The sequence below is a fragment of the Rhododendron vialii genome, chromosome 6a, assembly GCF_030253575.1.
Source record: "Rhododendron vialii isolate Sample 1 chromosome 6a, ASM3025357v1".
Classification (NCBI taxonomy): Eukaryota; Viridiplantae; Streptophyta; class Magnoliopsida; order Ericales; family Ericaceae; genus Rhododendron; species Rhododendron vialii.
This window is the reverse complement of record NC_080562.1, coordinates 33,111,352-33,135,705: the sequence shown is the minus strand read 5'-3', so window position 1 is coordinate 33,135,705 and position 24,354 is coordinate 33,111,352. Positions and strand designations below refer to the sequence as shown.

Genomic DNA, 24,354 nt, shown 5'->3' with positions numbered 1-24,354 from the left:
AAATTTGAATGGGGACAAAAAAAAAGTCACTTGACTTTTTAATTCAAATTTAAGCGGTGATTTCGGCAAAAGCAACGAAGACCAAAAGTGTACAATCGGTGCAATCATCACCTTCCAGACAATTCGTTGATGTGGTCTCTGACTCCTTGTCGAAGTTATGCTACTGTTTGGAAATGAAAAAAGAGAGTAAAAACCTGATTTTTTAAAGTTTTTTTAGCCTTTAATTGCTTTGTTTTTATTCAAAAAAAATTGAGTTTTAATCATAAAATTTTACTTTTCTGAATCCTCTTATTGAGGCAAATCAGAGAGGGGGAAGAGAAGAGAGGGGAAGGGAAACTAAAAAAAAGAAGAGGAAAACGGGGTCAGGTTTGGCTTGACCCATATTCGACCCGACTCGTTTCAACCCGTCTACATTTTGACCCATATTTGACCCGCTTATATTTGACCCACGACCCGTTTCAACTCGTCCAAACCCGCCTGTTTGTCACCTCTACTATATATCTCGACTTCGAAACCAACTGGGCCTTACGTAGGTTGCCATCTTTGCACATTCTTAAAATATGATAGTACCTAATCGATCTCTCTAGCGTTTACAAGAGTCAACATAAGAATGTGAACTACGAGAGATTAATCAATCTTCTTACGTAAGGATTAAATACTTTGGGTCTGGGTGAGAGGAAAGCTTAAAGCCGTCGCCTAAACAGGTGGGAGAAACCTAAGAACGTGATCATACGACACATGCAATATATATAGAATACAATTGAGAAAGCACAATGGACATCAAATTAGTAGCGTACCTTAGCGTTCAATTTGAAATAAAAACCAAGAAGCAAGCCCAACGGGATCCCAACTACATAATAGCACCCGACATTCACATAAGCAACGAAAGCTTGCCATCCACATCCCACGGCAACACCTTCATATGTTTACTCATTTGACAATCAAAGTTAGACTATGACAAAGTACAGAAATGTAGTCTTTGGTGCGACAGTGCTGAAATAGCAAAGAAGATACGTACAAAACTTTTATATAAGTACTAAGGGAAATGTCTTTTAGCAATCCCCTTTTTATCCATCGACACTCCTTTTTTTTTTGTCTTCATTCACATGAAAGTATCAAATTGCCCGTCAAATAAAAAAAGTGACTCAAGAGGTAATGGTAATTTAGTAATTTTTTTCAATTCACATGAATAAAACACAAAAAAGGGAGTGCCAATAGATAAAAAGAAAGTGTGAAAATCATTTCTCAGGTATTAAATATGGTGTTTTACACAACACAGATTCCCAGTTGACCTTTTGTAGCTCAAAAAGTACTACAGCACTATGCTATTGTTCGGAACTTAGTCATATAATCCTTCAACTTCAAGATGTTCCGTACTTTCACTCTCAATCTTCGCTCTCCTGAATTTTAGTAGGTTGTCGCGTCGTTCCAGTGGGGTTTTTTTTTTAAATTGAAATATTATTCTCACATGCTTATTTGATAAGAATATTAATTTTATTAACTCGGGTAAAGATTACAAGAAGTTAATTTAAAGGGGAGAGGCGAAAACATCATAGGCAATGGAGTATAACCTAACTAGGTTGGCACACACACCACCGGACCAATCATATGCACTCAGACCAAAGCTATTAAGACCAGCGAGAATGTGCCCTTCAATTCATATCTCGTATGATACTCAAGACGCGAGAGAAAAACTTATTTACGGAGGGTTTCGGACGGTCCAAATTCACTCCACTGTAAACAGCTAGCATAGTCTTTCAATTAAGACATCATGAGTAAAAAGACAAAAGATATTCTCAAAAGCTCACCAGACAAAACAGGTTGAATTCCGTTGAGAAGGATGGTTATGGCGAGGAGCGGGCAGAGGTCTGAGACAACACCAGCCACAGCTTCGCCCTCTGTGAAAGCATAGCTAATGACATCCCTGAATACAATCACGAGAGTTGCCGACACCATAGAGGTGATGATAGAGACAAAGTTCACCACGACTACGGAAAATGCTGCTGATTTTGGATGCCCTGCTCCTAGCTCATTGCCTACTCTCACACTGCTCAAACATATATTCATGAAAGCAAAATTGTTAAAGAAAGTTTGTGTTGACCAAAAGTTAAAAAACAAAAATAAATACGAAAGAATTTTTTTTTTGGAACTTTTATCGCCATTAAAGGTGTTTTAATTGGTTCTTTATCTAGAAAATATTACGTCGATAGAGAATCTCATGTCACATGTGTTATAAAATAGGATGTTAATTCGCATTTGGTTTTTTTTTTAAGAGCAAAAAAGGTTTTATTAATGGGAGGCTTAATTATTCGTCCTAGAAGTCTAACAGACTTATGATTTCGTCCTTCCATTTTGAACTATTTATGAATTCGTCCTCTTACTAGTTTCTATACCCTTAATGCCCTTTTATTGTTGTTATATTATATTATATATATATATAGAGCGTAGAAATTGGGAACGAGATCATAATCCCTTTCGTCCTTGCGAGAATCCCATTTGATCCAGCTACCAGATCTCCAAAATTTTCGGGTGCACATCCCGCAATTCTCGTTGTTGATATTAATCGGCCGTATCCATCTTAAACGGAACCCATCCATTCGATTTCGGAGCTCAAATTTTCGAAAAACCCTAGTTGGTCATCATAGTTCTTGTGATTTTTATGTACAAACTAATACGTAACAATCATAACTACTAAATTAAAACTTTTTCTAAAAGTTATGGAAGGCAAACGAGGCCCCATTACAAATGCTACTTCTAGATTTAACGAAAACACGCATAAAAGTGTGTGTGGTTGCGTGTACACACACATATATCATGCGGTTCGGTTTCGTTTTAACTGTGGAACTTCAATTGAGGCCCGGTAACTAAACCAAAAAAATAACAGATTCTTATTTTTTCAAAAGCATAACCAGACTAGTGAGCCGTAGAACCTGACAAAGTAGATCGATTTGATCCGGATTGGATCAATTTTTTTGGTTATTGGTTTTCTTAATCACCCCCAATACATTTCTATAGAGTCCAATACTAAGGAAGGGGGGCTGCTGTGCTGGCCAAAACAATATTCTCCCGAGCTCGAAAACTTGATCCGAAATGTTCACTTGAAAGATCTCATCACATACTATGGCCTTGCAAAAAATCAAGTCGATAAAAAATTGACAACCTAGTGAACAAATCACCTATTTACAGTGTTATTACCAATGTCCAAAATATTAAGCCAAAAATTAAGTAAAAAGAATGATTCGTTTACTAGGTTATCAATACCCAATCGACTCGATTTTTTTCAAGGCCATAGCAAGCAATGAGATATTTAAATTGAATGTTTCGGATCAAGTTTTCGGGCTTGGGACGATGCTGTTTTGGCCAGCACAGCATCCTGCTTGACAACAAGCCCCCCTTCCTCCAATACTAAGTAGCAGTACCCTACTATACTTGTAGAGAAATACGCAAGGAAAAATGTGTTTAGACCTATTTTGGATCCTATAAAAATTTAGAAAAATATATATAAATTTTAAATATTATTTTATAAAATCTTGTAAAAAATCAATTCCAACGAATATCGATAAGTATTATTTTTAGATACGTAGAAACGAAACTAAGCAGTTTTCATTGCATACAGTAGAGCACGTGTAAAAGGCTGTTGAAACAGTTACGAGAATTATTGGATAAGGTGGGGAACTCTTTACACGTGGCGCGAACCTATTGCTCGGTAAGATTCGGCCTCGCTCGGAAAAGATGGGGAAGTCTTAAAAGGTGGGCGAAATTATTGCTCCGTGAGAAAGCTTTCTCTGTCTCTATAGAGAAACTATTACAGTACTACTCATCGCCCCAATTCTCTCTCTCAATAGCTCTACACTTGAGTTTATTTTTTTCGAGGTACAGACCTACGAGAAATTTGGGCATCTTAATTATACTGTAGTTTTTGTTCAGTTATCTATGCATGATTTCTTTGATCTGCTTCATCCGGCGATGAGTAGTTTTCTTCTGTTTAACTATATATTTAGTAATCTGTTTTGACTGGTGCAGGTCAGGTCAGCTACTTCAAATTCAGGATTATAGTAGTAATTAATACTCTGTGTTTTGTTTATTTATGCCTAAAAATGGTTTAATTAAATGCGTACATCCATATATAGTTTCTCTGGAAAGTAGTGGCCAACCCAAGCATTGGTGGAAACTTCTTTGTTAATTAAGCCCTAAACTTATAGACCATCTCCATTCCAATCTTTAAAATTTGTTATGTTTTTTTTTATTTTTTTTAAGATTAAATTTCATTGCCAATACCAAAACAAGGATCCAGAGGATCAATTTACAGAGAAACCTTACAAGAAGGGGAACATTACAAGCACGGCTGTTCAAGTCAGGGATTCCGGATTTTGGGCAAAATCCGGATCTTGATCTCAGCCGTTGGATTATGTTTTCAATGATCTGGAGCCGTGGACGTTTTCTTAGCGGTAAGAAAACCTGCTAAGAGTACTCTTAGCGGTAAGAAAACGTACGCGGATCTGGACCATTAAAAACATAATCGAACGGCTAAGATCAAGATCCGGATTTTGTGTTAAAATCCGGGATCCCTGATAGGATCTGGATATATATATATATATATATAAAAACAAACTTAATCAATAATCTTATTATTGTAAATAATAATAAAAAACGGGATTTTACTCACAATCACATGCTACATGACAAATCAAGCTTTTCTTAAAGGAGTCCTGCGTTGTCTTTTAAAGAAAGGATATTCTTCTTAGTTGTGTTGATCGATATCTTGTGAATCTCGCAACCTATCCAAATTTTCTGCGTTAAGTTACTTCTTTCTTCTTCTTTTTTGCATTATTATGTTGTGGTGCTACCCAGTAGACGTATTCAACCTCTGCATCTTTGCTCAAGAAAATGCAAAGTAATGCATGTTGCAATATCCTGTAGGGCCAGAGGAAAAAAAAGAAGCTGTCGGAGTACTTAACTTATTGTTTTGCATTTCCTATACATATCTCACGATACGGTTCGATCGACTTCCAAGAGACGAGGTGTGTGTTGTGCTCCGGGAATCCCACACACTCATATATGAGGAAAAATTCCGCTTGTATTAATCGAATCAAATACAAACTTGAAAAACCCTCCCCTCACTCTGGTTCTCTCTCTCTCTTAGTTTCCCTATACACATATATGTACAGGAGGAAGACGGGAGTAAACACATGGGGGTAGTTGCCGACACTGTCACTGCCTACAATAGCTCGAGGACAAATGATCGATCGTCTACATCTGGTTCCTTAACCACTTGGGAGGACTATGCTGACTAAGTCAACAGTGTGTTGCCTTTGATGCGAAAGGGTATGTTCTATTCTTTTCTACACACACAAGCATTGTACATGTACGATGTACGGAGGAGTGGTTGCATAAGTTTTTTCATGATTGAAATAATTGTATTGAATTAATTCATGGAATACAAAGCGAACTGCAACATTACAATTCACGTGATAAAAAATGAAAGATTATTTGATTACTTCATCGTACCTAATGTTATGAGTTGATTGGAAAATCTGCCTTAATTATAAAATCTGTATCTATATATTATAAAACAAAGCTATTTTTTGTCTACACATACAAATATGAGTACCTTTACAGCCATTGATCGCCTTCAAGCTAAGATTGTAGCAGTCCGATTAAGAAAATGTTTCCCTAAGTTATACTTTGACTTGCTGTTGTGGTAATATATATACACTTTCCTTTTCAATTTAATTTTTATCTTTTGATTTTTTCTATTTTAAGTTGACATTATTTCAAGAGGGTTAATAATTAACATGTAAATTATTGCATTTTTTTTCTTCTCTCTACCCTGATGAGCATTTTAAAGTGAGGCAGAGAGTGAGTAGATTATATCAGACGGGTTGAGCCGACAACTTATTTAAGTTGAGAATGTATTTCATTTGGCCGTGCCTTTAGGCACGGGTATCCATCCGCTAGTATGTCTATAAGACAACAACGATAGTTCAAGTGCTATGAAGTCTATTGAACAAAGTCTCATTTACATTTTTTGTATTTGAGATGTCGGGGCGAACATTTTTAGAAACTAACTGTCCGCTCATAAATTCTGTTTGGTCCATTTTTCTGGGATAAAAATCTTCAAATTAAAGCAGTTTTTAATTTTACGTAGATGCTAGGCATTTTTCTTTCTAGTGTATGTGCTCATGTAAATATTTTTCGCTCATTCGCTCAAAAGAAAGATTTGTCCATTTTCATCTTCGCCGCTTGTAAAACTATCGGACGAAGGCATTGGTAGCCCTATGAACGCGTGGAGAGATTATGTTGTACTCCCTCCGTCCAAGTTTGTTTGTCCAATTTCGACATACATGTCATTCAAAAAATTATCTATATCTCATAATCCATAATGTTTTATGTAATTTTAAAAATATCATATTATAGGCCTAATCGAGATCTATCAAATAAGATTTATATTACATATACAAAGCAATATATACCGAAACATATAGACAATTTTGTAGGAGGTCCCAAATAGTGAAAAATGACAAAAAAATCGGGACGAAGAGAGTAACATTTTTATATTAAAAGAAGTTTATTAATTAATCTAATGTCATTAATGTTATGGGCGTTCATAATGGGCTACGAACACGTGGAGAGATTATTATAGGTACACTAACACGCTCACACAATTTTATTCAAACTCAATCAGTGAAAAGTTACAAAATTTCTCTCTTCGATCTGATCACACTCACACCAACTGCTTTCTCTCAATCTCTCTAATTAATGAAACTGAGACTCCTATAAACCAACTCCACAAGCACCAAATGTAATTAATGCACAGAAAATCCAAAGCTCTAATCCTGCTACTTTTCTTGAACAAGACACAACCACATGCCACTAACACAAATCAAGCTTTTCTTGAACAAGCCAGCTTTCTCTTTTAAAGAAGGGATATTCTTTTTAATCGTGTTCATCGATAACTTTTGAATCACACAACTTATCCAAATTTTATTTATTTGACTTTCCATTGTAAATTTGTAAGAGATGAATGAATAGAATGGGAGGGAGAGAGGAGAAGGGTTAGGAGAGTGCCACATGGAATTTTAGATTTTCAAGAAATAAGAGATTTAATTACATTTATATACTACCTAGAGATAGAAGTTCTCATACTACTGATGTATACCCTTTCTTTTTCAGCAAATTGAAAGACGGGAAACTGCAAGAAAAAGAACAAATTAAGAAGAGAGATAAAATGAATGTTGTGGACCAGATTGTGGGTAAAATCTCAGAAGTAGCCATCACAAAGTGTTTCTGTCACATCGGCTATCTATATCACTACAACGATAACGTTCAAAATCTAGAAGCCGAGACCGAAGGACTTGAAGTTGTGCTGGGAAGTATCAATAATCGGGCAGAGAGAGACCTACGCAATGCACAAGTCATCAAGCCTGATGTTGTAAAGTGGCAAAAGGATGCAGCGGAGATGCTACGTGAAGTCCACACATTTCTAGCAAACAGAGAAAGATCAAACACTAAATGTCTCAATTTTTTGTGTCCGAATCTAAAGTGGCGTTACCGTCTAGGCAAGGAGTCCAAACGGAAGACAGCTGTTGTTATTAGTCTCAAAGGGCGTGGCACCATGTTTCAGCCAGTATTGTCAATGTCATACCCGGCACCTACACCAGAGTCCCCTCTCACAAATCACGACGATTTTGATTCAAGACAAGAGATCTATAAGAGGATATTGGAGGCGCTAAAGGATCCTACCATTAAGATGTTTGGCGTGCATGGTGCAGGAGGTGTTGGCAAGACGAGAATGGTGAAAGAGGTTCGCAGTCAATTGAAGAGAGATGGGCTTTTTGATGATGTGGCTATTGCGGTTGTCTCTCGAAATCTGGATGTTAAAAAGGTTCAAGGAGAGCTTGCAGCACAATTGGGACTAAAACTGGATGACCGCGGAAGAGAAGATAGACTATTATTGACTAGACTGCAGAATGGGAAGAAGAACCTTGTAATACTGGACGACGTTTGGAATCCAATTGACTTGGAGGAAATTGGAATTCCTACTTCAATAGACGAAGGCAACAAGGACGGTTGCTGCAAAGTTCTGGTAACATCCCGGAAGAACCTTTTCCACATGATCACACCAAAAGCATCGACCAGAGTGTTTTTAATCCCAATTTTAAAAGAGATGGAAGCACGGACCCTATTTATGAAGACAGCAGAAATTTCAGTCAACTCTGAGGAAGAAATGTCTTCTGTAGAAAAAGCGGTGTGTGACGAATGTGCAGGCTTGCCTGTTGCTATTCTTGCTGTTGCAAAAGCATTGCAAGGTAAAGAGAGCTACGCGTGGCAAGATGCACTCACGCAACTGAAAAGCTGTAATTTTAACCAGATCGTAGACATAGACCCAAATTTGTTCTCTTCCTTGAAATTCAGCTATGATTATCTAGAACCAAGGGATGCACGTTCATGCTTCCTGCTTTGCTCTCTATTTCCAGAAGATGCTGAGATTTCAATTGACGATTTGGTGAGATATAGCTCTGGGATGAGGTTGCTTGGTGCAATTCACAGTACCTCGCTTGAAGACGTAAGAAACAGAGTACTTACATTGGTTACATGCCTCAAGGCATCTTGTTTGCTGTTAGACGGTGAGGACAACAACACAGTGAAAATGCACGATGTAATACGAGATGTTGCTATTATAATAGCAAAAGATGAGAAGGGATATCTCGTGAAACATGATCTCAAAAAGTGGCCAGAGGGAGGCACTTATGAAGGTTATTCGGCCATCTCATTGATGTCTGAATATTTTTGTGAGATTCCAAGAGAATTGGGATGTAAAGAACTTCGTACGTTGGTGTTGAGAAGCAAGGATTCCTCACTTCCAGACAGCTTTTTCAATGGGATGGAGACCAATCTCAAAGTCCTCGATCTTAGCGGCACGGCTATTGAAAGCCTCCCAATCTCACTTTCAAAGTTGGTTAAGCTGCGGATGTTATTTCTCCCAGGTGGAATCAGAAACATATCTCTATTGGGGGAGTTAAAGAGCCTCGAAATACTCTGCTTTGATGGGATTTACGAGCTGGCACCACAGATTAGACAGTTAACTTCTTTGAAGTTGCTAGATTTGGGAAATGCTGTGTTGAGAAGACTGAGTGTAATTCCTCCAAATGTCTTATCTAATTTGACAAGGATGGAGGAATTATGCATTCCAGATTACTTTGCTGAGTGGCAAGACGAAGCAACCAACGTAGAAAGAAAGAACGCAAGCCTGGTTGAACTGAACTCGTTAACTTGTTTAACCACTCTAAAAGTTCGTATACCACAAGGCAAATCATCACCCAACAACCTCTGCTTTGAAAATCTTGTCAGATTTAGAATATCGTTTGGCAAACATTTTTATCTCATTGAAGAACCAGGATCATCCACAAGTATCTTAGAACTCTCTAGTGTTCCCTTAGAAGACAAGTTCAAAGTTTTGCTTATGAAATCTGAAGTGTTATATCTCCATGAAGTGACGTGTGATGGTGGTGAAGATCATCTTGGAACACTAGAGCAGTTTTCGAGTATATCAAGGCCTTTCTGCAACTTAAGTACATTATATGTTCAGAATTGTACGTTTAAATATCTCTTCAACCTCTCCGTTGCGAGACGCCTAGAGCAACTCCAAAGGCTTGTTGTCGAGGACTGTTCTAATATGGAAGTCATTGTTGGAAACGAAACACGAGGAGAAGATGAAGAATTTACTTTTCCTCGGTTAAAAGCAATCAAATTGCGGAACATACCGAACCTCAAAAGCTTCTGTCCAAGTAAGAGGCCTAACTCGATAACAGGGGATAGCAATTCTGACCCTGCACAACCACTTTTTTGTGAAAAGGTACCGTTTTCCTGATTACTTTTCAATGATTCTACTATTAATTTGCATCAATCGGCGTTGTGCTTGACCTAACAAGAGTTCATTACGTATCAAATTTTGCAGGTTGTGGTCCCTGTGTTGGAGGAATTAGAAATTAATGGTTTGGATAACATATCAGAGATATGGGACAAACAATTTAAACCAATAATGAAAGAAGGGACACGATCCTTCAGTCAGTTATGGTCCCTGCGAGTGAATCAGTGTCCCAGACTCGTGAATGTGGTTCCCTTTAATATAGTGCCAAGGTTAACGAATCTGAAATACCTTTTTGTCAGCAATTGTAATTTGGTGGTTCATGAAATTGAAGACCAAATAACAGCGGGCTTGCCTTCATTAGAAAGTTTAGCTTTATATGATCTACAGAACTTGAGGGAGACGGGATTGAACAAGAAGGAAGATTCTCTCCGTGGATTTAATGTTGTCTACCCAAACATAAACAGTATTCATATTGGCGCCTGTCCCAATCTAGAAAGTATGTTCTCAGCCTCAACAGCCAGAAACCTAGCTCATCTCCGAAGCTTGATGATAAATAATCTTTCCGATTCAGATTCAACACAGAAGGCAATAGTAGAGACTCCAAAACAAAGAGATGGAGCGAGCGATGAGCCTTTTGTCTTCCCTGAACTGGATCATATGCAACTTATGGGTCCCCAAAGTTTCTGCAACAGTTATGGACCCGAAGAATCCCTCTTCAACCAAAAGGTAAACCAGCCAAACATTTTATGAGAATTCAGGGCTACTAATCGCTTACCCCGTTCACGCTAATGATCGATTAAGGGGGTGAATAAGTGGTTGATCATGAGTTATAAGTTGTTCACACTAATCAATAAGTTGTTAATTAGTGTGAGCAAGATGCAATTCTGGTTGTCGATTGTGAGTGGAATAATGTGAAAAAGCTATTGATTGTGTGAGCAAGACGCTAAAATGCCAAATTAAAATTTGCTGACTAGTGTGAACAACATGCAATTTCGGCACAAATTAATCACACACAAAATTAGCGTGAACGGGGTTAGTCAATTCATTAAACTCACGCATCCAAATAGACACACACACTTCCTTCATTCCAATTTGTTTGTCTAATTTTTAGAATTTAATTTTTCTAAGAGAACACAATATTTGCACCTCAAAACATTCAAGTTTCCAACATTTACCCTTTAACTTATAGGAAAAGTTACTTTATTTTAAAAAAGCAAGAGTGAATTTAATTCATCCAAAAATCAAATGAATGAATATTTTGGGACATGCAAAAGTCTAGAAGGGAAAATCAAATTGGGTGGGAGCCACAAAGGCCGACGGAAATATAGATATACATAAATATGATTAAAAAAACTCACCACTTACACAATTATTGTATTTCCCAACCAAAGTGAAAGGATATCCCTAAAAGATCTGCATCCTTGTATAGTTGTATAGGTAGCTTGTAAACCAGAAAAGAGAGCGTTAGTTTCTGACATTAACTATTAATCACAAGACCTAAGAATTCGATCTTTCGTCTAATAGTTAATTTCTAATAACAATAACTAACACCGAATCTGTGCTATGCACGGGATGAATTCAAGTAATTCAATACGAAATCAAGTATACACGGTGAAATTAAATGGGCTTTGCAAAGAACAAAAATCATAATCATAAGGAAAAATGATGGTCAAAGACGTGTTTTGGTAATTTATACCCATCAAGGACATTTTCAGCATTAACAAATGTTCTTAGCATGTCCTTGACGGGTATTAATTATCAAAACACGTCCTGGGCCGTCATTTTCCCTAATCATAATTAGATCACTCTAAGTACCCGCTTAATCCAAGACACATGCAAATTTCAATACGTGAGCAACGGCTTAAAATCTATCATAAAGTCTTACACTACTACAAAAATAGATAAAAGACCTCGGTTATTTGGTGTGATCTTTCACTTTTAATCTCGCATTCAAAATCGTGGTCTATCAAAGTGTAACTAAAAGTCTCTATCTTTTAACCACAGGATAAAAATCGTGATTAAAACTCATTAATACCGTGACTAAAAACATAAAAACTGTGATTAAAAAAGACAAAACCGTGACCTTTAATAGCTTAACATCTCAGTTTCATTATAAAACTGTGGTTGTTTAGAGAGTAATAATCACAGTTTTTGAAAAAACCGAGATTGAAAGTGGCGTTTTCCTAAAGGAAAAAATCCCCCTTTATTTGTCCTGCTGGGTTTTGAACCTAAGTTTCTTGAGTTTTGCATAGAAGCTTCAACCAACTGCACCACACACACTTTTCAATATATAATTGAAATATTTAATATATAACATATGCGTTTAACATTAAAATATATTTCGAACATCATTTTGAACCTTCAAATATTAAAATTAGAAATTTTGATAAACATGAAAGTTGTAGCCCTTTGTGTTATTGTTCAAACCCAATTTGAATTATCTCAATTAATGGAGTTTTGAGCATAGAGTTGTACTCGAAATACATTTGACGACGAAACGCAACCTTCATAAATTTCATCACCAAAGGTATCCATTTGGTGACGAAATATATTTTCATTGCCAAAAGTACCTCATTTTTTGACGAAATATTTTTTTGTAGAATGGTTGAAAGTGACATTTATTTAGGGGTATTGCACGCGTAGTCGATTAAGGGATAAACAACTTTCAACTTTTCCTATATAAGAGCTTTCATCTCAAGTCTAAAAAAAAATGTGATGTATTCTCTAACTTACGATCTCAGTTTCTAGATGATTGAGATTAAAGGTTCTTTTTATCTCAGTTTTTCAAAAACGAGATCTATTCTTTAAGTTACAATCTCACTTTTAGATTATTGAGATTAAAAAAATCTTTTCATCTCAGTTTTTTTCCAAACGAGATATATTCTTTCATATATAATCTCAGTTTTTTGAGAATGAGATCTATTCTTGAAGTTACAATCTCACTTTTTAGATTACTGAGATTAAAAAATCTTTCCATCTCAGTTTTTTCGTATAACTGAGATTAAAACTACAATCCATAACATTTTATTACGCTTTTACAAAAAGTGAGATCTTTTTAGTTTTTGGACCGTGATCTTTATACCATTTTGTAGTAGTGTTAAGGTTGCCCAAGACCTTCCCGTATAGTACGAAATCTACTGTCAACATACATCTTGGAATACATATTGATTAAAATTTTCTCTTCAAGTTTAGCCTCAACTTGATACCTGTTTGGTGCCACTATCCCCCATTAGGCATGGGGATTGAGAGGCCGCCCAGTCTCATATATTAATTTTCGAGATGATAATTAAACAATGTGGGACAAATTGATCCAACACATACAGATCACAACGAAACAAAATGCAACTATGACACGAATTGAATGTCTCCAATCATTTGCATGAGACTCCACACACATTATTTGTGCCATCTATCTATATACTAGCATTGTGCCCGTTCGATATACGAAAATAAAAATATATATATGTGAATCCTCTTTTTCTTTGTCCATCGCATCGAACGGGGTACAACGCTAAAACATACTATGGGCAAATGTGTTTTGCTTTTAAAATCATCCAAACCCTCCTTTCTAATTTTCTAGATTTTTTGTTTTTTGTTTATGAAAGAGAGAGAGAGAGTTATTGAGAGAGGGAAACGTGGGAGGAGGGGGAGAGATGTGGGGGTTGAATATGAAGGAAAATTTTGATTTGGTATTTCAAATTAGTTTTTCACATACACATGTCTTTTAGTTTATAGAATGAGACCAATGCTAGCGTATGTCGAGCACGGGGCTGAAAAAAATATTAAACTATTTTTTAATCAACTAGAGTTGTGCCCGTTCCATGAAGGGAGCCGAAAAAAACTAATGTGATATTTTATCACATGCATCGAACGGACACAAACGCAGGGCACACTTATCACAGACTACATGCATGTGTCTATCATTGTCTTTATTACGAAGTTAATTAACAGCGTCAAAGGATATATTAGGAAAATACACTGGCTTTCATTAACTTGAACTGATATCTCCCTAACTTACTACCTTACTTACAACGGTGAGAAGCTCAGCTATATATAGGCAGCCAAGACAGCTGCTTACATCACTGCATGCATCACAACACAGTAACACACATATAATTGCTACAGTAGTTTACAGACAAACTACTATACACTTTTAGACTAAAGCCTAAAGCTACTGAAGACTATCAAACTACGTACAACCAAATATCAAGACTAACAATAGTAAAACATAATAATTTCACCCTGTTCAGAAAAGGCTGAAACTTTATGGAACGCAAAAGGGACAGCTGGCTTGAACACATTGGTGTTATTCTGATTCTTTAAGTCTACAGGTTAAGAAAAAAACAGTTAGTGTAATTGTGAATTCTGACAGATGATCGCTAAGTGCCATTGTGAATTCTGCGAGTTTTCTTTTTGTCTTTTCTAATAAATAAAGACTTATGTTTACATCATTCGTTGTGTTTATTAATACATGCAGGTGGTGTTTCCTTGCTTGCAATATTTAGTCATTTCGAGGTTTAGAGGCAACGTTAAAGGAATATGGGATAGGACACCACCAGCCGACTCTTTCCAAAAACTAACATTTCTCAATTTGTATGGATGTGATAGCTTATTGTATGTTGCTCCATCAGAACTACTACTCGGGAGTCTGCAGAACCTCCAAACCCTCATAATAACATCATGTGAGTTACTGGAAGAGGTATTCAAAAACAGAGTATCAGATTCCGGGGAAGGAATAGTTTCAAAACATGAATCATTGTATGTTGATACCAATGTTGTGCTGCCACGATTAAGATCAGTTCATCTATCTGATTTACCACGTCTTAAAAGCTTTTGCTCTGGGAGCAAATTGCCATCCTCAGTACAAAGAGAGATAAGCAACTGCCCCCTTTTGGAGACTCCCTTCTGAGACTACAAAAGCGGGAAAATGTCCCTCGCGAATAAAGAGGTACGTCTTTGATTTTCACTATAGTTATGCAAGACATCTTAATTACCTTTCCAATATTAATAATTGTCATCATGTTTCGGACTCTAAGAAGCAAATACACGGCTATGGAATATTAACACGATATGACAGGACACACAAAGACGTTATTTCTTCAAAAATTAGGACGCGGATACATTGGGGACTCGTCGAATGGAAAATGTATTCCTATTCTAGAGGTATGTTGTGATACAAATGTCGAAAACATTTTTTCTATCAAATTAAGAACAATGCTATAAGATACCCATATAAGTTTAGATGACATATACAGCCATGGAAATTTTCACTCTCCTTAACATATTCCAATTAAAACTGTTGTGTCCTACAAGTATCCACAATGTGTATGAGTAAAAGATACAGTAATAAAATAATTGGACACGTATTTAGGCATATTTAACACATGTACGGAGAGTGTCTTGTCGTGTCCATATCCGACAGGGATACGTGAGACCAGGTGTCCGAGCTTCTTAAATTGGATCTCATTTAATTGTGTCTTAAGGGCTCGGTGTGGTTTGGTTATATATCGGTTGACTTATTTTATAACACACACCAGTAATCCACTTTTGTAATTTTATTTAGCTGTGAAATAGAATCTGATGGCACTTCTCGTATTTTGTAGAACATCGAACTGAAATAGCAACGGAATTGAGCAACTAGAAAGGAACCAACTATTCCTGTTGGAAGTCGAACGTATTTTTTTGGCCTTCACTGCAAAACCAAGATCACAGACGTTTGATCTCTTTTTGTGTGCAAAACCAGCTATCTATTGATTACGACCGTCCATTAATATATAAGCGCATTAATTAAGACGACTAAATTTCTGAACGGTTTGATCTCTTTTTGTGTGCATATATGTTTAGTCTGAAATATCGCACATTGACAAGGAGTTTGACCAAGATCACAGACGTTTGAGTAGCCATGTTATGCGGAATATGAATTGTCCCAGTTGGAGAAACTAGAACACAAAATTCCTCAAACATGAACCTGGTCGACATGACATGCTAAAAGTATTATTCCTCTACATAAATCTTGATCGGTTTAGTTGCCCATATTTTCCTGTAGGTGATTCAATATCGTGCTCTACGCCAGCCATGTTTGTTTCGCCTTTCTGGAAGTTCATCATCAATGAAGGTTCAATCCGATAACATGCCCAATCATCCATTTGGTTAGTAAATAACGAATAATGTGTGCACTTGTGTGTAATTACGGCAATATGACCCGTAAAACTGTATTGATTGCTCTGTATATGTGTTTTATTCAGTGTGTATTTGTTTGTTTAATTATGCAATTACACCTATGAGTCTCCATGTTTCAATATATCTGTGGACGATTATCCATCCGAAATTATTGTATACTTGATTGGGTGCTTGAACTGCAAAATACCAATTCATAGTTGCATGTTTGACTTTCACGGAGGCAAAACATACCAAATCTAGAGGTCACTGGAGTGTTTGCATGATTGTTCACTTCTGGATCCCGAAATTAGTCTAGATGAGCACAAGTTGAACTGCACATCCGGGCATAAAAAAGTATTGAGTTAGTTCTTTCTAAATTTTTAGTTTGGTATTACTTTATTTTGTTGTGATTTTTTATTAAATTCCACTTTTTGTATATTGTGATTGGTCATTCATTTCAAGGGTCTAATCAAATAAAAAATAATGACCAAAAGCAGCAAAAAAAAAAATAGGTCAACTAAAAACAATATCAATCAACTGTCTTTTTTATTTTTAGTGACGTCTTATATGAATATTTTAAATTTCAGTTCACAGCTTTATACTTTTTTGATTCGTCTCGTCGAGATGAATGATTAATTCCAAAAATAACAATGGCAAGCTAAACAAAAATAATGAAAATTAAATAGTAGCGGAAGAAATTAATACAAAAGCAAAAATTTAGGATGAACATGTGAGTTCTCAAATTTCAAACTTGGATGCTAGGGTAATTTTTCTCCATTTTGTAGCCATTAAGTCCTCAATTAGTATAGTACATGAGGTGAATGGACACGAAAATGTGGTACTAGTTATTGCCTCTTGGGGTTTGAGCAGGGGATTGGACAGGGATGAATCGGATGATAGGCGGCCGAGTAAGAACTTCACCGGTAGAACAACTTGACCCCATGACCTCATAATAGAGAATGGACAAGGGTGGCCAACTAAGTTCGCGAGTAATAATGAATGTTAATGCTAATTAATCAAAGGTAGAGAGATGGATGGACCACAATAATGAATGTCTTCAATTGAAATGGATGGACCTGGACATGAAATATTATCTTGTTAGGTTGATTGGCGATTTTCGGATGTTGACAAATCATTGGATTCTATATTATTCTTGTTTCATTTGGGTTTGGGGACTTTTTCCCATTTATTGGTTTTAGTTACTCCACCCTTTGATTCTGCACTTCTCAAGTTGAAGAATAGATGAATTTCACCAGTAATTTGTATCTGTCAATAGTCTTAATGCTATTTGTGTGTAATATATTGAATAGACCGTCGGGCTAAGCAATCTTAACAACTGCCTACCAGTGATGCTAGGAGGGACATACGTCAGAAACCTTCAAAAGTTTTGATAATTTTACGCTAGGAATCATGAAGCAATGGGAATTCAACGGATTTAGACCATTTTTTTTTTCCTAAGCAAAAAGAAAAAGAAAAAGAAAAGGTAAATAATTGGGTAGTGGTTAATTAGATCACATTCAGCCTACCTAGACTTTTCTTTTGTATGCTTTTACAAATATGGTTTGGTTTTCTTCGGTGCATTATTTTTTATGGACCCAAAATTGGACCATTTGATGCATTGCCCCATAGTCTATACCCTGCTTTTATTTTCTTGCTCGGAGTTCGTGCTAATTGGCTCTTTCCTTTGGCTTTTATGCGTTCTATATCACACAGCACTGAAAAGATTGAAAAAATGGTAAATAATTGGGTCACAGCTGAAAAAAAAGGAAGATGTCTTCGGGTGGGGTTACATTCAGCCAAAACTTTCCAATAAACATAATTCCATTTTTTTGACTTTGAATAGATTTCTCACTTTATGATCAATCAAGCAATCTTGATTCGAGATAGATATTGTTCAGTGTTTCTGGACACCATCACACCTCATGCATTCTCCGACACATATGAAGTCAATACAGTCTTGGATCTCATATTAATGTGTGTTAGGAAGGAACCGGGCCAAGTGTACTGAATAATTCTTTCCTCAAGACTAAACAGAAATACTTTCCTTTCAGCAGCCATGTTACGAAAATCTAGCTGGGCTTCTTTGCCCTTACTCTTAGGAGTAATTATTCAATACTCCCAAGGTATATGAACAGTATACTCCATCCTCTCATATAACATGTGGGTCCCACATATGTTTTCTGTGTGGGCCTCACATGTTATGTGAGAAGAGAGAATATATTGTTCATATACTCTGAAAATATTGAATAATTTTCGTACTTTTAGTATTTTGTTCAGAATTGGTAACAGTTAAGCGGGGAACTTTGAAAATATTGAATAATTTTCGTACTTTTAGTATTTTGTTCAGAATTGGTAACAGTTAAGCAGGGGGAAAAAAAAAAAGCATCAGTCTTACTCAAAAGGTATACACTATTACACGTCGGTACCTCTTCTTCTTCTTTTTTGACAAAAGGGAGAAGATTTTATTAATCTGAAAGGCGGAAAAATGCCTAAACATCAGAGAGAGAGAAATCTCATGGGGGCAAGGTAGTTGTCCACAGACAGGACAAACTACAAGAAAGAGCTTTCTTTGCACAAGCATGTGCAACCCTATTATAATCACATTTGACAAAACTAAATTTACACAACTGAAATGAATTCTTCAATGCTAAAATCAACTCTCTCTTGGAATTGCCATATCCCACTATTTTCTTTTGAGTCCCGGCCGGCCTTCTAATCATTTAGCAACACAACGACTGGGTTTCTGGCGACATCTTCATCATTTCGCTTAGTGACGTATAAGAAAAGAGGTAAGCCGTAAGCCATGATATCCGAATGATCAAAAGTACTTTTACTTTTTTTAAAAAAATTATGTTAGTGTATTTTTATTTTTTTTGTAAGTTATAGTGCATTATTTTCATGTTTTAAGCTGCAAGTAGATATTCCACTTTTGTCTCCCGTGTCATAAACATTTTTGTTTCTTTGGATTCACTGGCTGGTTTTTAGAAATTCCACCATCCCGAAATGATAGTCCCCTACGAAAAATGTTCAATTTTCTAATAAAAAATAACACACTTTTGTACACAATATTCCAAATTTCTTCAAACCAAATGAAAGATCACGATTAGTTCTCTAATTTTTTTGTGAAATTTTTTTTAAAAAAATTATGAACTAAATTGCTTTATTTTTTATTCAAAAATTGCACGAAATTTTTTTGTGAAAAAAATTTAAAAAAAATTATGAACTAAAGTATATTTCTTATTCAAAAATTACACGTATTTTTATAGGAGACTACTAAAATGGGATGGATGGAGTAATATTTGAATAAATTTCTGTCAAACACTTAAAATCGATCCTTGTCTGTCTATTCAATTTGCATGTATATATTTAAGGTATATAGATAAATTAAAAAACTGAAATTTAGCCTCATATTTGAATCTAGTATAGTTTTATTAGAACTTTAAAATATAATTAGGAGGAGAAATTTCATTTGACAGAGAATTTCTAATTTTTTGACTTGAAGCAACAGTGGGATATGGCAATTTTGAAGCAAAGTTGGATGATTCGTAAACACCCTTCCCGATATCGGATTGAGGTGATTTTTTACAGGGACCATAAACGAAGTATTTTGAACAAAATGAACGGTTCCGATCATCTTTGCGGGACCCGAGACTGGCACAAAAATGGTTTGCGCGCGGCTGCTATATAGCATCGGTTGTACCTGTAGCAGCGTTCCCCGCACATATACAACAAGAGACAATTACAAAGATTTGAGGAACTCCTACAAATTCGAGGACCGGAATGACCGAAGTCTAGTGTATGTGCTCATGTAATTAATAGGTTCTAAATTGGTCAATGACCCATTAAAGACCAAATCCGCATACAACTTATCTAATTTGACCAAAACCCGCTCATTTGCCAACCCAAATCTGAAGCAACTAAATATGATTCAGCCTAAAGATCAATTTATAGTTAAATTAGAGCTTTGAAGTGAAAAGTTTTCTTTTGGAGAGACAAATAAAGCAAGTACAGTAAAAAAGTTTTGTGTTTGTTGTCGCAGGACTAGATTTGAGAGATAGCTAAAAGGCATGGCCATCTTCATTGCATCTCGTCGCCTCTCGGGCGGATCGACGACCACGTCCTTGTTGCGCTTCAGTGCTTGCTGGAGATCGTTTTCGACTTCTTTCAGGGAAGAAAGAGACACGTTTGGACCGATCAGTGTTCCTTCTGATAAGTTGGTTACTTTCTTTCTCATTTACTACCTTCAACTGCCGCGCATTGCTTACTTTTGTAGCTGTTTTTTGTTAACGTAATATTTGGAAATTCATATTTTCACTAAAAAGTAGTCGCCTCACTGGCCTTTGTATTTGGTAACTAAGTGCCAGCTCAGGTGATACTTCAAAATTTTGAACTGAGTGCTTGTTTTTCCTACCCTACCTTAATTTTTCAGATTGTGGGGGGCTCAAACTCAAAGATCGTTACAGAATTTTGAGATTGGTGGTGACCGGGAACGAATGCCTGAGCCAATTGTTCGTGCTTTTGGCATCGTTAAGAAATGTGCTGCCAAGGTTGCTTACTGTTTTTTTTACATATTTTCCCACTCTATTGCATCAAAATTTGCTTTTATGTACTCCTCCTGATCTTATTAGTTCCTGTAAAAATCATGCTAAGCTAGCTGCTAGATATGAACATTCTATCTCTTTCCAAATTGACTCAGATGAACTTATTAATGTGTCCGACTGCAGGTCAACATGGAATATGGTCTTGATCCATCCATAGGGAAAGCAATTATGCAAGCAGCTCAAGAGGTGGCTGAAGGAAAGCTAAATGACCATTTTCCACTGGTTGTGTGGCAGACTGGTAGTGGGACCCAAAGTAATATGAATGCCAATGAGGTAATGTACAATTTTTTTAGGGGTTAACTTTCTTTATCTTATTTGTTTTTTTTTTTTTCCTATTTTTACTGAGTTTACTGTTACTTCCATATTTTTTCAGATGAAGTTAACGTTTTCATCTCCTCCAGTACCGATTACCGGTACAAGAATTTTTCAATTTGCTCTATTTCCAATGAATGTACTTCCAGGTTATTGCAAATAGAGCAGCTGAAATTCTTGGCCATCAACGAGGTGAAAATTTTGTGCATCCAAATGACCACGTAAACAGATCACAATCTTCTAATGACACATTCCCAACGGTAAGCCTAATAAAGCATAGCATTGAGAATTCCAGAGTGTTGTAAACTGTATAACTGACTATTCATCTGCAGATATTGATCTGCTCTCTTGTGGATGGTTTAATTTTACAGGTGATGCACATCGCTGCTGCAACGGAAATAAATTCGAGATTAATACCGAAGATGAAACATTTGCAGGCTTCACTACATTCCAAGGTTGAAGTTATTTTCTGTTCTTCGGAAACTCTATTTTGTCTATTAGCTGAGGGAAGTTTTTTTTTTATGATGATATGGTACATGCAGTATATCTTCTTTTTATGCACAAAAATTACTGCTTCTTACTATTCTGCAACAATTACTTTTAAAAAGAAAATTGAAACATCCTGTGGAAGATTGTTTACTGTGAGAATGGTACGCGTATGTGGTGAGATGAAAATAGATATCAGTAATTTGGCCCCAAATTTTTTTAAAAAGATTAAAATTTGATTTTTAAAAAATTACAATTTGGCCCTCAATTTTTTTTAAAAATTACAATTTGGCACCTACCGTGTCCCCATCAGTGTCCCTCCCGTGTCCCCAGCCGTGTCCCGGTAAGAAATTTCAATTAAATTATGGGACACGCCACGTGGCGTGTCCCATACATGTCCCCGCCGTGTCTCCGTGTCCAACACTGCGATACTTCGACCTCTAGAGGTGTCGGTGTTTCATAGCTGGTACCACTAAACTTGCACACCATATACTCAGTTTTGCTCCTACTTATCCGAAAACCCTTTGACTCTAATGCTTCCCTCCAAATTTCTAATTTCGTATCAACACCTCTAGCGGTTTCATCTATTAAGACAATATCATCTGCAAACATCGTACACCATGGGGATAATCCCATGAGCAAATCTATTTTGCAAAAGGATATGGAAAAGAAACTAGTCACATTTTTTAGTCATCAATATTCAGTATAGGAATGCAGGTGAAATCAAATTTCTTTAATTGTGTTCCTCATAGAGACCCCCAAGAAAAGAAACTAGAAAGGTTACACTTGCAAAAAAAGGTGCAGTCAACTAGCAACCTTAAAAATTATGGGGAGTGTAATCGCAGGCCTACAAATTTTCATCTGTCTGACTGTCTTATTACCCGTTACATAATGCCTCTGACTATACCAAGCTCCAATTCAACATGGGTTTATTTGTCAACTTGAATTTGGTGTTCCTGAAAGTTTTTGTTTGGTCTTTTTACGTCAATTTTGTACCACCTTGGGCATAGAGTCATCTCACCATGAGTTTATCCACCATTGTAAATATCATATCTTGTAGTAGGCTTTAGGCTATGTGGGCGATGGAGGCTCTATGGGACTGCGGAGGGAGCCTTGAGGGAAGCATGACGGTCACTGAGCTGGCGCTGGGTAGTCAGGGTGGAGTCGGTGAACTGAGTGAGGTTCTTTTGGTCTCGGGGGGGAGAGACAGAAAAGTGGAGGCTTGGAGCTGGAGAATCAGGGTATAAGGTTTAGTGGGAAGGAGATGGCTATGTTGTGTGCAAGGCAAAGGTTATTTCCTAAATATAGAAGGGTCAAGCCATGGAGGCGAACTCACCTGGTTGTGTGGACAGGTGCTTCCTTTGCTAGCTCAACATTTGGAGGTAGCCATCGCTATTATTATGGCTTCGGACTCTCATGTCTCCAAGTAAGAGACTATATTGGTTGGCATGCTATGTGGTGTTGAGGTGCTATGGAGCACTTCATGTGTCTCTATCACAGTTTCTGTAGTCTTATCTAAGTATTGTAAAGATGCAAGTCCATCTACTGAAAATTGGGTCAAGACACATCCTCTAAGCCTATCAACTAAGTCACCAGAACCCAAGATTTAAGAGATTTTTGTGGCGCCTCATGACTGTTGTACCATTTCAAAGGCTATTTCTATGCCCTATACTCACCCTACTAACCTAGGCTCGCCACTTAGGCAAGTTTAGACGGATCAAATGCATATCAGGTGAGAAATAGACTCAAGTGGAAGATCCACAGGGCAGTGATGGGGGAAGACTGAGTGCACCAGCACAAGTGGAGGAGATGGTGCATTTCATTAGAAGGTTCGTTGACCTGATGGTGGGAGAACTAACCGTACCTAACAGACTGTTTGGGGATTTGCATTGGTCCAGATGTCACCTCAGGAGGCTTGAATGGGAGATCATTGCTAGGGGAGGGTAGGGAGATGATGTGGTGTCACATGGGCGTGCGAGCCCATTACCTACAAAAGCTAAGGTGGCTTTTGAATTGGCGGTCCTTCTCCTATCAATTATGCAAGTTATGGTTAGATCCTTTTTTACCCTGATTCATAAGCACTATTGTCTGTCTAATAGTAATTTGGTGAAGCGTTCTGACCTTGTCTTTATGTGTTATGTTTTGGTTGTCATGCTTCTATCTTTGTCGTTTGTAATGATACATGTATACTTCAGTTATATCTGCAAAGACTGCTATCTATCAAACTTATTTGGTTTTGCTAGTCAGTGGAGTTCAAAGATATCATAAAAATTGGGCGTGGTCACACTCAAGATGCAACACCTTTGACTTTGGGGCAAGAGTTTAGTGGCTACACCACGCAAGTAAGCTTATTTTGCTACCAAACTTTTCCAGTGTTGTTTATTACTTTACAGCGGATTTGGTTTTGATTTTGACCCACTCGAAAGAATGGCGAAAGCCTTCATTACATGTGAAGGGATTCCTTACAGAATGAGCTCTGGTTGCAGGTAAAATATGGAATTGACCGAGTCCTGTGCACCCTTCCTCGCATGTATCAGGTTGGCAGTTAGTGGTTGTTTATGTCTGGTGATTCTATTCTGCTTCTACTAAAGATCTAACAGGTTAGAGGTTGCATGAGCAGCTTGCGCAGGGCGGCACTGCTGTAGGGACTGGATTGAACACCAAAAAAGGGTATATGCCTGCTTTATTTGGTGCTTGAGACCTTTCACCTACTTCGATGAGACTTCGGATTCTGTGTTCAGTCTGTTGGTCTTGTTTTTCTTGAGTCTTGTAGTTTAAGCTTTCTATGACCAGTGTTTTTTCAATGTACTTGTTCTATGTGCATGCACAAACTAGACTCAAGGTTAGAATCATTTGTTCTTGATGCAGTTCATTTGAAAACTACTCACATATCCATTTGTCTTAATTGTTGAACTGGTGTTAACA

The 24,354-nt window shown here is 36.9% G+C and overlaps 2 protein-coding genes and 1 long non-coding RNA gene across 7 annotated transcripts in view; 2 read left to right on the top strand and 1 right to left on the bottom strand.

Annotated features, from left to right (window-relative positions):
- LOC131330670 (fumarate hydratase 1, mitochondrial-like) overlaps positions 1–24,354 on the top strand; it is an 89,765-nt gene that overhangs the window by 62,272 nt on the left and 3,139 nt on the right. The window contains exons 1-8 of one of the 2 annotated variants that reach the window (XM_058364337.1): positions 20,050–20,243; positions 20,460–20,577; positions 20,755–20,904; positions 21,093–21,203; positions 21,315–21,398; positions 23,673–23,771; positions 23,916–23,966; positions 24,050–24,099. In XM_058364337.1, coding sequence (XP_058220320.1) covers positions 20,098–20,243; positions 20,460–20,577; positions 20,755–20,904; positions 21,093–21,203; positions 21,315–21,398; positions 23,673–23,771; positions 23,916–23,966; positions 24,050–24,099 — 809 coding nt within the window. In that variant the 5' untranslated portion in view covers positions 20,050–20,097. Of the gene's footprint in view, positions 1–20,049; positions 20,244–20,459; positions 20,578–20,754; positions 20,905–21,092; positions 21,204–21,314; positions 21,399–23,672; positions 23,772–23,915; positions 23,967–24,049; positions 24,100–24,354 lie in introns of those variants that run through there. The other variant, XM_058364338.1, reaches the window with a different exon arrangement.
- On the bottom strand, positions 4,444–7,314 carry LOC131330711 (uncharacterized). Its single transcript, XR_009201172.1, has 3 exons — positions 7,187–7,314; positions 4,490–5,337; positions 4,444–4,458 (listed from the first exon to the last, which is right to left on the bottom strand). It is a non-coding gene; the product is annotated as an uncharacterized LOC131330711 (long non-coding RNA).
- The window catches only part of LOC131330644 (probable disease resistance protein At4g27220), a 33,954-nt gene continuing 14,520 nt past the window's right edge, over positions 4,921–24,354 (top strand). Inside the window, exons 1-5 of one of the 4 annotated variants that reach the window (XR_009201165.1) lie at positions 4,921–5,325; positions 7,174–9,856; positions 9,959–10,597; positions 14,349–14,819; positions 15,918–16,103. Coding sequence is in view for 2 of the 4 variants with exons in the window: in XM_058364294.1 (XP_058220277.1) it covers positions 7,229–9,856; positions 9,959–10,597; positions 14,349–14,780 (3,699 nt within the window). In the remaining 2 variants the exon portion in view is untranslated. Of the gene's footprint in view, positions 5,326–7,159; positions 9,857–9,958; positions 10,598–14,348; positions 14,820–15,917; positions 16,210–24,354 lie in introns of those variants that run through there. The other 3 variants (XM_058364294.1, XR_009201166.1, XM_058364295.1) reach the window with 3 other exon arrangements.